The 12,973-nt window shown below is 41.9% G+C and overlaps 1 protein-coding gene across 2 annotated transcripts in view; it reads left to right on the forward strand.

The window, feature by feature from the left end:
• The window catches only part of rnf122 (ring finger protein 122), a 14,822-nt gene extending 2,020 nt beyond the window's left edge, over positions 1 to 12,802 (forward strand). Inside the window, exons 2-6 of one of the 2 annotated variants that reach the window (XM_031856366.1) lie at positions 4,040 to 4,196; positions 9,658 to 9,703; positions 9,799 to 9,840; positions 9,953 to 10,035; positions 11,305 to 12,802. In XM_031856366.1, the coding sequence (XP_031712226.1) occupies positions 4,040 to 4,196; positions 9,658 to 9,703; positions 9,799 to 9,840; positions 9,953 to 10,035; positions 11,305 to 11,419 (443 nt within the window). In that variant the 3' untranslated portion in view covers positions 11,420 to 12,802. The remainder of the gene's footprint in view (positions 1 to 4,039; positions 4,197 to 9,657; positions 9,704 to 9,798; positions 9,841 to 9,952; positions 10,036 to 11,304) is intronic. The other variant, XM_031856367.1, reaches the window with a different exon arrangement.
• Positions 12,803 to 12,973: the final 171 nt, after the last annotated feature.

Here is a 12,973-nt window from a genome sequence, read left to right on the forward strand (position 1 = left end):
CACACACACACACACACACACACACACACACACACACACACACACACGGACAGACACACACACACGGACAGACACACAGTATCAAAGAGTGACATTCTGCTGGAAAAATGAAGGCAGCCACACAGCTCAGCTCTGTGTGTCTGTGATCATGCCTACAGTGTTTATGCGTGACACATATAGCACTTTCATGCATGTGTTAGGGAGTTTCGGGCGCTATCTACTCTCTTCTTCTTCCTCTTCTTCTTCAGCAGCAGCAGTCATGCATGCAGGCTTGAGTGTTTCCCCCCCCCCCCCCCCCCAATGTGAACTGTTGAATATTTGATGTGAAGTTCTGTCTTTAATGCGAGCAGCAGCAGCTGCAGAAGCAGCTTTGTGTGAACGCGGCGTATATAGGACAAAACCCGACCAGGCATCTAGGAGCTGTCGGGGGAGCTGCCACAGTCGACGTATTTTACAGCTCCATCAAATCACGGAGGGACTTTCCTGCCTTTTTGAACAACATCACGAGAATCTGTCTGAAGGCTGAAACTCAATACGACCGACTCGGATTCTCTCAAAATGAGAACTTTTCGCTAAAGGCTAGCCTCCATCCTTTTCCCCCCAGCATCTGCTACTCTTGGCGCCATGGCAATGGGGCGCCTCCAGAGTGTGCCGATATATAGGTCAGTGGTCATGCGGGGCTCCACCCAAAGCAAAATACCACATAGCTGTCTGCTCTCCATGCATACAAAGGTGGAGGAGGAAGACGTGAGCACCCATCCATACCGACAGACGGTTGGGACATGACACCACACACACACACACACACACACACACACACACACACACACACACACAAAGACCTGAATACAAATTACCCAGACTTGGTTTGTGAGTCTGCAGCAGCTTCGCAGGTGATTTGTGCTATCAGCTGTGCAGCGACATGAATACAGGAACATGTGCTCTCCCACTCCCCCCTCTCCAGTCTGTGTCTCTTTGTCTGCTGACGGTCTTTGTGAAGCAGACTGTTTGACACAATGAAAAGATGGAGAACATTAGATCTACATCTACATATTTGTCTGTTTGAGTGCATGTTCACATCCTCATGTGTGTATAACTATACCATTGTGGACACTTAGGTTGTGGACACTCAGTGATATATGAATACGGAGGAGCTAACACCATGTTGAGTTTTACAGTTCGCGAGGACACACATGCGACGCATGTTGTTTTTTAAAATGTCGATTCTGATTAAATATCAAGGCAAGAGTAGGAACTTTCTGGCACAAATTCACCTATACTTACGGAAAGGAAAAAGTCCCTTGTAAAAGTATTATCAGCAAACTGTGCTTAAAATATCAAAAGTAAAAGTACTGCTGACAAAATGCCCCTGTGACTGATCGATTATTATATAACATTATCAGTTTATTTTACAGAGCTGTGTAGACGTTCGAGGTGAGGATAGTTGTAACTACTTTATAGAGAACAGAGAAGAAACGTTTTATTCAAATTTATACTTGTATAATTGTATAATTTTACCTCTTTGGTCTCAAGCAGTTATTTCAATGAAACCATCTTTTTTGGACACCTGACATATGACAAAGGACCCCAACTAGACACCGACCTGAGCATATAATTGATAGTGTGGAATGTGCAATTTTGTGTTTTCTCTTTAAAAACCAGGAGCATTGAACAGAGTTTGGTTGGTGGCGAGTGAAAATATTTTTAAGAGAGTTTAGACTCCCGACCTCTTGATTTGTAAGATCCTGGCTGTGCGGCCCTGCACTCGTCCTTCAGTTTGTGTTTCATTTACAAACCCCGGGGTCTCCGGTAGTGATCGCCTCTCGCTGAGTGAAGTCATTTAGCGGTGGAACTTCAATGTGCAGCCGCCGCGAGCCTTGATTAATGGAGCATCACTGCTCATACAGACAGAGTGAAACTACGAGGCGAGAAGTATTGATCGTCTCACGCTGCAATCTCACTGTGAGGCGGGAGAAATGTCAAATAGAAATGTCAACGTGTCACTTTGGCTGCAGGACTGACTAGAAATACCGCGATCTATATATATAAAAAATAGTTCCACAACAAAACAATACCCATCACAGGGATATGAAACTGGTAAAGGTCTCCATCCATCCGTCAGTTTGGCGATCTGCTCATTAACCCATATTCATCAGTTTTTTTCATACCCCCATCCATTTGTCCATCATCCATCCATCCATCCATCTCTCTCTTTCTGTCCATCCATCCCTTTGTTTTAATGAGTCTATCCATCCCTCCCTCCGTCTTTCCATGTATCTGTACATCCATCAGTCCATCTATCCTTCAGTTTGTCTGTCCATAGTTATCCGTCCATCTGCCTGTCCGTCTGTTCATGTTTTTTTGCCAATCCGTCCATCGATCCGTCCCCCAATCTGTCTGCCCATTTATCCATCTATCAATTCATCCATCCCTCCCACAGTAGACAGGCTGCCAGTCCGTCTTAGGACCAGTAAACATAGACAAACAACACATTCACACCTACAAACTATTTAGAGTTTCCAGTCCACCTGACCTGCATGCTTTTGGACTGTGGGAGGAAAACGGAGCACAGAACCATTAAATGCATGCAACCTTTACACAAAAAAGGAGTAACTGGTGAACGTGTTTCTGGCTATTTCTTACAGTTTGTTTCTACCATGAGATAAGTCGCTGCCGTGTCGCCTGGAAGGGTCTGGATTTCTCTATTATGATTAAACAATACACAACATTTTTTTTAGTCATTCAGCTGCTTCAGTGTTTGATCAAAATGAAAATCTGCAGATTCCCTCGTCCCTCTGCGGCACACATCCTCCTCTTCCTGTTCTAATGTGGGCAGGTTCATATCAGCAGACTGCGATGAGTCCTGCGTTAGCTCCGATTCACTCTCACTCACTGGGTTAGTGTGACCCCGATCTCACAAAGCCCCCTCTCACATGCAGATACTGACTTCTCATTACTCATTCAGACACACAACACACAAGTGTGCTCTCTGTGTCTCTGTCTGTCTGATCTACAACTGCTTCTCTGCGCTAGTTTCTCCCTTGAAATCTGGGGAATTCATGGTTCTCGATTTATATATACATAAAAAATAACATAAGAAACACACCCTGTCAAATACTGTGAACTGCACACACGCAGTGCAACATGTCCAGTGGTCATGGCCACATTTGTTCTTCAATAGTCCCCCTCCCCCACCTCTCTACCTCTGACCTTGACTGCAAATAGCAGTGCTACAGTGATAATCTATTTCATGGTAAAACAAACACACACACAGGAGTGTAGTGTTGCAGCAAGGAGGCGACACAAAGAAAGGGGGGGGGGGGGGGGGCACCCTTAATGGAAATACCATCTGTTTGGATCGGAGCACGCTGCACAGTTCTTCCTAAAAGCACTCAGTTCAGTCCTTGTTAGTTTATACGAATGATTCACCTCCCTGTACAAGGATACAGATATCTTTTGCTGCCATTTCAATCAAATTGCACTCGCTGATTCTCAAGAGTTTTTGAGTGTCTTGAACTAATGAACTGGATTTCATCAGTGTCCTAAAAACATATTACATTTTAATTCCACAAAAGAGGGCTGAGCAAATATAATCTTTTTCGTCTGCTAGCTGCTCTCGTCTGTCCACTTTCATGCCTTTGAACTACACCGACCTGTCATCAGACAAAGAAGTGTGCATCTATAAGAGATACAGCCATGTTGCTTGGAAACTGCAAGAAGAGTGTTTTACGTACTACTTTAAAAAGGACTCATTTGCCATCACAGGATAGTGCAGTGATGGTCTTTCTCTACCTCTTTTCCTCAGCCTTTGTGTCTGTGCATGTATGTGTGCAAAGCTTCAATTTCTGACTTTCATTAGAGGAGGACGTAGCTGACTCTGACGATGAATAGTAGAGTACTTTAAGTAAGTACAGTTGCATTCAGCTGTGTTTTGAGATATATTCTTGTGTGTAGCAGTTTCAGGCCTTCATGTTTCTGTTTTTTCTAGCTTACGTCTTCATGCAAATGTGTCTTAAATCTTCCCTCCGTCTTTGTTTAGGGTGCTTCTGTGGTCTGGGACTGGTTTACTCCAACAAGTCGTGCACCATGCCGCCCATCACCTTCCAGGACCTGCCTCTCAACATCTACATGGTCATCTTTGGGACAGGCATCTTTGTCTTCATCCTGAGTCTCATCTTCTGCTGTTACTTCATCAGGTGAGGGGTGACAGGAACAGAAATATGTCATTGGAAACAAGAAATGTGTGAAAAAAACAAAAACAGGACTAAGGCTTTTTTCAAACCTATATTTCTTTTGCTCTGGTTCGATTCAGTGGATGAGTTGGTTAACTTCCTCCTGGTTCAGTTTCATTTCAAGCTAAAAAGCAATTCAAGCAAACTGAAATGCATCACCCGGCTCTTTGGGACCCGCTGAGCTCAAACTTGCAGGGTACGCCTTGTACTGTATGTGCGTCAGATCGAGGTTGGATCATGTTCTCACCACAACCAAATAGCTACAGAATGGTTTGTGACCGGACTGAGACCACTTCCTCTGCAGGCTCTCCGTGTGATTGATTTGGTCTGCACCCAACTCAAGTACAACTGCAATGCGACTTTTTTCATCCGATTATGCCAGAATGCTTATACACAGTCAAGTCTGTGTATACGCTCCGAGATGGGATATTGGTCGCTTTGAGATCCGATCAGCCAGACCACGTGCCGAGGTGGCCTGGCTCGCATTGAGTTCGGATCTCATTGAGGAGTGGACAATATTTGGGCACAATCCAGACAGTTTATCAGACGTAGGTCTCCATCATCTTCCCCCCACAAGGGAGTTACTCTACCGAGGAGAGCAAAGGGGAGAGATGAGGAAAACCGGGGCTGGAGCAGCTGAGACCTGCTGCCAGTCTTAAGTTAAGTTACATTTCCTGATTTTGCTGCTACATAATAAAAGCTTTTAAATAACAAAATAACTGGGGGACTTGTACTGTGAAGAGTTGAGTTGGTGAGAGTTTTCTTAGTGGCTATTCTTCATTGAAACAAGTCTACTAATCCTGCAGAGAGAAAGAGTAAGCAGCAAAACTATTTCAAAAAAAATATTTTGAAGAAGTTGTAGGAAATGAAATGCATTTATACACCACTTTACAGCTATTATCCCATCAGGGAAGTTATTTCTGTCATAAATAGCTGAGTTCTGGTCTGGCACATCTTATCCCAAAAGTGGCATTGCAAAGATAAGTGTAACTGTGTCCAAATTGTACCAAGCCACTCAAACAAACAGTTTGGCAGGACAAAACAACACTTGTGTTAGGCTTTGTGAGGCAGCTCTGCAGCAGTGCTTTGCTTTAAATGCTAAGGTCAGCATGCTAATATGCTCACAAGGACAATGCTAACCTTGTTCACCATCGAATATAGTGCATTAGTATGCTAACATTTTCTCACTTGCATATTACAAAAGCACAGCTGAGGCTGATGGGAATGTCAGTTTTGCAGATATTTGATGCTGAAAAATATTTTTTTGACAACATTTTGACCTGATGGTGGTGCTAGATAAAACATCAGGGACTCACCAAGTGAATGTGATTCATCCTCTGGGGGTCATGATTATATTTACAAATTGTCATGGCAATCTATCCAATAATTGTTAAGAGATTTCAGTGTGAACCACAGTGATGTGTGTGTAGGCAAGAAACAGTGAGGGAGGGAAGGAGGAAGAGGAATAAATAGAGGAACAGGGTGACCTCTCCCGCTGTGGACGGTAAACTCCCCGATGAGCTGAATGGACGTTTGTGTCTGAAGGACGGGATATGAGGCAACAGGAAGCAGCGCGCAACAATGTATGAGGACAGCAGCGAGGAAAACTGCAGAGCGACTCAGAATAAACTCGACCTGAATAGCACACAGTGGGAGTACACGAAAAAAACATCACACATGAACGTCTGCGATGTGCAAAATCATAAAAGGAAGCGCCAACACCTGCAAAGGGTCTGTTCTTTAATCTGAGCTGTCTTTGGATGACTGAGCATCTGAATTTGGAAGTTTACCTGACATTTCAAAATGTGCTATTATTTTTGGTGTTGCGTATGATTTTTGAATTGCCTCTTATCAAAATGTCAAACAATTGGAAAGAACTTGTCTGTCGGCTGGAGACATATAGAGCAGTCAGAATACAAATGAACGTCACTAACAGTTAGCTGGTATCCAGCAGGTATGTGACGCCTTTTTTTTCGATTTTGTGCGTTTCCCTCCTGTGCAGTCTAATTTCTATAATTACATATAAATGAATTCCCACAGCAGCACCAAGTGGAATAGACGACTGTGCCAACAATCTAACCAACTTCTAAATACCTTTAAAACGTAGTTTACTCTTGACCTCAAAACACCAGTACACAAAAGAACATCAACACAAGAAAACTTCATAGGGCCAATTACAGTATTTTTACTATCATTATATTTAAAGTGGCACAAAGTTGTAAACATAGCGGAGCATTTTTAGCAGCTGAAGAGCCAGATATTTTGAGAAGTGAATTGTGCACCCCGGAGACGATCATCAGGATACAATAGCATGCATTTATTGGTTTGAATAGGTCACACAAACTCCACACCAAGGGGAACAATACAAACCTTAATATTTCAATATACCTGTAACTTGCAAGGTACAACTTGAGCTGACTCATGGGTTTGCTGAGATCAATTATTTTGAGAAACAGAAATTCCTTTTTTTCAACTCTCAGGCGAACCTGAAGGAAATCTTATAAAAGACAAAAAACAGGCATCAATTTAGAGTAGTTTTAAATCTCTAGGATACTTTTACATTGTAGTTATTACCCAGAGAAAAGAAAACCTGGCCGGCACATTAATGTTTTGTTTGACCTGGGCTCGGCACTTAATCGACCATCGACTCTGTCAGACAGGCTCGGATTCTACCCGTTTCTCTTGAAGCACTTGCCTGTGAATCATAACCAATGAGCCACTTCCTTTCGCTCCCATTACCATGCTGAAGGTATTCTTGGGTAGGAGTGTGATTGTGAATTAATTTATAGACCGGGTGATTCATCAGATGAATACTGAGTGATGAATGTCATTGTCTGCTGGGGGCAGGCTTCCTATTATACATTCAGAGACGCTCTCTCTAAATCATGTGTGTCTGGGAGTAAGGGATGTTCGATTTTAACCTTACGGTGACTTAAAGATCGGTCTCTATTTGTCGATGTGAGATCTTTACGCATACGAAGCAAAAAGCAATTATATCTTTTCAGCCTTCATAATCAAACCGTTGCTGTTCTAACAGTGGCTCAAACTGGGGGCGTACACAGCAGTTCCTGCAATGTACAAGAGTGCAAAACCACGAGGGTGTCAAAAGCACACTCCAAAAATATCACATCTTCATTATACCCCAATGTGCTCCAACAGCAGCAGTTCTGTGTTCAGTGTTTTTAACATTGACTTTTACTTAAGAACTGCACTCAAGTACAATTTTGGGGTACTTTTACTTTAGTTGTGTATTTCAATGTTCTGCTACTTAATACTTCTGCATTTCAGAGGGAAATAATGTACTTTCTACTGGACAACATTCATCTGATACCTTTAGTTAATTTACAGAAGATTTTACAAACACAACACATGAAGAATTAATACAATATTAATACAACAGGAAGCATGTCTGCGCCCAGTCAAACTTCTAATAGTCAGAAATGCCTCTCAAATCCCCCTGCTGTAATATGAAGGTGTACAAGGTCATTCATAGAGATGCCATCTTACCTGCAGATTATCAGCAGGCTGGAGGTCGTTTTCTATTGAATGTGAACACAGAGAGACAGCAGCCTGTCAGAAGAGAGAGAGACATTGTTAGTCACATGTGAAAAAAAGTTTGTTTCTACGGAGAGTACTTTGGTTTATAAAAGTTAGTCTCTGAAAATGTCAAAGTAGGAAACAAATGAACTGCAAGATAGCATATTATAAGCAGTCATATTAGTAGCAAAATGTTGGCTTGGCTAATATCGTCATCCAAGGAAATGACCTAGTGTGTGATGAGCTCTATGTTGTCTGTTAAAATGTTTTCCTAAGGAAAAGCAGTAATCGGTCTGTAGTTGTCCGCGCCTATCATTCACACCTGTTGAATTCATTGTTACTTCATACAATAAGAACCGGTCAGCAGTAGCTATACGAGGATTTTCTTCTATTCTTGTAGAAACACTGAAATCTCAGTCATGTCGCCCTTTTCACCCACTTCACATCATTCTCCAGGCATGGGAAACCGCGACACATGTAGAACGTGTATCCTCACATTGTTCTGCATGGAAGATTGTTAGTGGCAATCAGCGTAAACAATAAACCAAGTGACAAACACAGCAAATCACTGCCATTTCCTGACTTCAATTCTTTTTTTTCTTGAGGGGGGGGGGATCAGATAAAAAAAATAAACCTTCATCTTTCATCTCAGATGCTGTGACTGCATTTAGTTTCAGGCTCAAATCACAGACAGCGACAGACATGTGAGTCTATGTTTAGTTGTGTAAAAGCAGGAGGCCAAAAATAACCGACGCAGCTCGCCAAGTGATAAAGATCTCCTCTCTATTGTTGGTTGCGAGGGCGGTGCAGGGATTCGAAGACGCAACATACTCATTAGCTGTGTTTGTGTATGTATGTGCGTGGAAGTGTGTGTGTTAGCGTTTGCGTGTTCAGCGTGTGGACAATGTGCGTGTGTGCTTGCAGGGGAACATGTATTTGTCTGTGGATGTGTCGCTCTTTGAAAAGACAGTTAATTGTCAAAGCTTACCCTGCTTCTGTTACACGCAGTCCCATAATGTAACCACACAAACAGAAAACCTCAGCCCGAAACCAAGACCTGCTGCTAAACTCAGCTTCGAATAAATACAAACATCTTTATCTCCTAATAGACTCATGGAAGTCGTTACAATGAGCTCAATGCGACCAGCAGCAACAATAAATTGCTGCCTACGCTCAGCAAGATGAGGGATTTGCTTTCAATAGTCTACTTGCTGATACTTATTTTACTTTAAGCTGCACTAATCAGTATTTTCATATGAACGATAGGTCAAATGACTTTGTGTAATGTCAAAGGGGTCATCCACCGTTAAAGGAGGTTGACGTGCATTATTGTGATAACCTCTCTGTACTTTCCCCACTGTGGTAAGAAGTATTTAAGTATTTAGATCCTTTACTTAAGTATGCAAGCAATGCCACAATGAAGAAATACACTGTTACAAGCAGTCCTGTATTTATAGTACAAGTCCAGAAGTATAGAAAAATGTACTTATAATATCAAAAGTACAGGGACCCATGAACAACACTGGGGAAAATGGACGTCATACAAGAAAAAAGACGACTCTGAAAAGTGAGGATCAAAGACAGTAAAGAGAGAGAGTAGTGCCCTCCACTTTTCTATTTCTAGTTTTTTATTTTTAGAATTATTTCTATTTCTGTCATCCATGATGTTTTGCTGTGGATTTTGTTCAGTGTAATAGAAACTGAAAAATAAAAAAATAAAAAAGTGACTTTTTCAGAGTAAAACTTTGAATGCAGGACTTTCTACTTTTACTACCTCTACTTTAATTTAAGCAAGAAGTACATGTAAAATGGTCAAATTAAGGTTAAACAGGTTGTAAACAAAGTTATTTATTAATGTGATAATAAATGTTTCTCTCTTCATCCACAGCAAACTACGACACCAAGCCCAGAGCGAGCGGTTTGGATACAGAGAAGTATATCCTGACGTTAATATTTAAGCACCCTTTAGGTCTGAATAATAATAAATAGATAAATCTCTCTAAAACATATTTTGTTTATGTTACTCCAGGTGGTTTTAAAAGGAGATCCAAAAAAGTTGAATCTTCACGGGGTAAGGATGTGATTTTCATTGATTCCTGCAAAAAATTAACAACTTGAAATGTTTTATAATATGAAAAAAAAAAAAAACGGTCCTAACTCTGTCCTGTCTGTCACTCACGCAGCAGACGTGCGCCGTGTGTCTGGAGGACTTCAAAGTGAAAGACGAGCTGGGGGTGTTGCCATGCCAACATGCTTTCCACAGGAAGTGAGTACAGGAGAGCAGAGCGGAGTCTCTGTTTCTCTCTTACCGCTTTTCACCCGCACGGGCTTGTTAAAATGACGATGACCGCCTTTTGATCTGATACACAGACAGTTTTGGTTGATTCATTCATGACTAAATTGCAGCATTACAGGGAGGAGCGGTCCGGGCAATAGCGTATCCCAGCATGCACCGCGTAGACGGCTCGTAGAATCAGTGCTTCAATCTGGCAGGGGAAGCATTCCTGATGTTTATTAGGTGCCTAAAATTGGGATTTTGCTCGCAGTCATCTTGAACATGAGCATTTTTTTTACATCAATATCAATCAGAAGGGGTTAAATAAAAGATAGGCCTAAAAATAATGAAATGATTATGTTTGACTACACAACTGGAAAACTTGAAATGACATACGGATCACAGAGATCGTGGCAAACTCTGACTGGTTGAATGGAAAAAAACCTCAAATGCCCTCAGTCAGCTGATTGAGTTGGAGGCACAAATATGGTCTTCCAGATTGTTTAGAAACTGGAGGCCAGTTTAGACTGTCGCCCTCAAACTGCAGTTTCATAAGGTAAGATCAATTCTGAGGTCTATAAAAATGGTAAAGAAAGATTTAAGTGATTGGACTTCAGCGCTGCGAAGCATCCTCTCTAAGCATCAGCCCATAAAGATGAGGTATAGGACAGGATCCCCTTGGAGTCTAGACACTGGTGGTGGTGGTGGAGTAGAGCAGGCAGGTGGTTGACTGAAACTTTCAGTTGAACCGCCCTGAACATCCTGGAGGTGATACGTTGTGCCGTGGCAGTAATAAAAATTGGCTGGAGGAATGTGGGCAGAAAAAATCAGATGTCAAATTTGTGAATGGAGGTACTTGCACAGCGTGGGAAGGCTGAAGTATTGGACAAAATTAGAGCAGGAAGAAAGAAGAGAGTCACTTGAGACAAAAGACCGTCCTAAATTAATTTTCACCAAATCTTGCATGGACAGCGGTGAAATGTAAACCATGTACTCACGTCTAGTTTTGTACTTTACTTGAGAATTTTCTGCTACTTTATTATTGTACTTCACCACATTTCAGAGGAAAATATTGTACAGTATATTGTAAAATAGCTACAAGCCACCCAGCTAAAACATCAAAATACTGCTGACACACTGAACATTCCTACTTCCTACTTTTACTTGTAAATTGTGCTGCTTTCAACTTTTACTTGTAATGGAGTATTTTATAGTGTTATATTGTTAAGATCCCCTCCTGTCTGTTAATATTTTGCTCAGGTGTCTGGTAAAGTGGCTGGAGGTGCGCTGCGTCTGCCCCATGTGCAACAAGCCCATAGCTGGCCCCCCTGAGCAGCACCACAGCATAGGGACTCTTCTGGATGAACTGGTGTAACTTCTCAAACACTGCCAGCCTGGGTGGGCCGCAGCCGCCCGGGCCAAACCAGCTGATATAAGGTAGCGACCAACAGGAAGAGAGACACTGTTTTGCTGCGAAAAACACAGCAGAAGCACCAACATGATGATAGTAAGTTTGGGTAACCTAGTTACTACCCGGAGAAAGACTGTGAAGGATGCTGTTGCCTAGCAACCACCTCCGAGATGGCAACACGACACCTTGTGGTGTCTGAGAGATTATCTCCAGCCGCCCACACATCACTCCGCCAATCTTCAACATCCCCGCTCTGTCACATCTGTCTCTTGTTGCCTCGAGTCAGGTTGATCAGGCACCACTGAAGAAGGGTTTTCATTTTTCACAACGATGTGGACGAGTGAGTGTTGAAGGATGACAGCGCTGGGTAAGATCCCCTCCAAGCATGTACCAGTGTTATTTTCACTAATATGAAATAATGTGATGTCGGCTGATGCCATTAAAACTTGAGCCAAATTACGCTAATTAAGAAGTTTTGAAACAAAGTCACAAAAAAAAAAGTATTTCACCGAGCACGAGAACACATTGACAGTTGAAACTTTGTAAACTAAGATTAAAGCTCAAGAGCATAAATTGAAGTCACGCTGGTTCAGAAATTATGGAAAACATGGATTCAGGCATCATCAGTGGGCTTTAAATTAATCATATTACAGCTCAAGCCGTGTAGCAAATTAATCAGTGTTTCTATCAAGTCAAACCAATTGATTTTTTGCTTATATGTGCTACTGATACTGACACGTCCTGCCTTTCACTGTAACAGTTTGGTTCTTTGCTGAAATATGTTGATTTTTTTAAGAAATTGCACTTTAAATTCACACAAAATAAACAGCCATTGTAAAATATTAAGAGTCAGGTTTGGATGCAGCACAGCAGGTTTCGTGTTTCCAGGTGTGGTGAATCTTTTATAAAAGTCTGTGAAGTATCCGAGATGCTGCTTCATCTGAAGAGAAGGGAGGCAGCAGAACAGTCCCTCGGTGTTGTGAATTCATCCGGGAAGCAACTAAATCTCACGTTCATACATTTCTGTGGCATTATTGCTGAGATTCAGTTTTTACATTCCTCGGTTGTAGTTCTTTTTTTTTTGTTGTGATTTCCAGCTCTCCAGAAAGCGAACCACTGCCTAAAATTGAGCACAAAACTCACAAAGCACATTGTCCAGACACTGACGGCACCTGCACTGTAATTAAAAGCCAAACACACACGTGAGTGCTGTTGAATTCACACGCCAAGAAAAGAAAATGTCAAAGAGATTTGTTCACTCTGATTCTGGCCACATTCCACATTTTGTAATTGAAACAGATGTAAATAACTCGAAACAATAATAAATACAGTTGTCTGTTTTGTTCAGCTTCTCTGGTTTGTCTCTTGGTAGTCATGTATCTGGCGCCATCGTCAGGTGAAATACTGCATGAAAATGTATTAAATTATTCTACCTAGTTCACTGCCTCTCAACCTTTTTGGCTTTTGACTCTCTAAAGCCGAACAATGCTTTATGTGTTTTAACCAAAGACAAATGTT

This window comes from Anarrhichthys ocellatus, unplaced genomic scaffold (genome assembly GCF_004355925.1).
Source record: "Anarrhichthys ocellatus isolate YVR2014 unplaced genomic scaffold, GSC_Weel_1.0 scaffold17, whole genome shotgun sequence".
In the NCBI taxonomy this organism is placed as follows: domain Eukaryota; kingdom Metazoa; phylum Chordata; class Actinopteri; order Perciformes; family Anarhichadidae; genus Anarrhichthys; species Anarrhichthys ocellatus.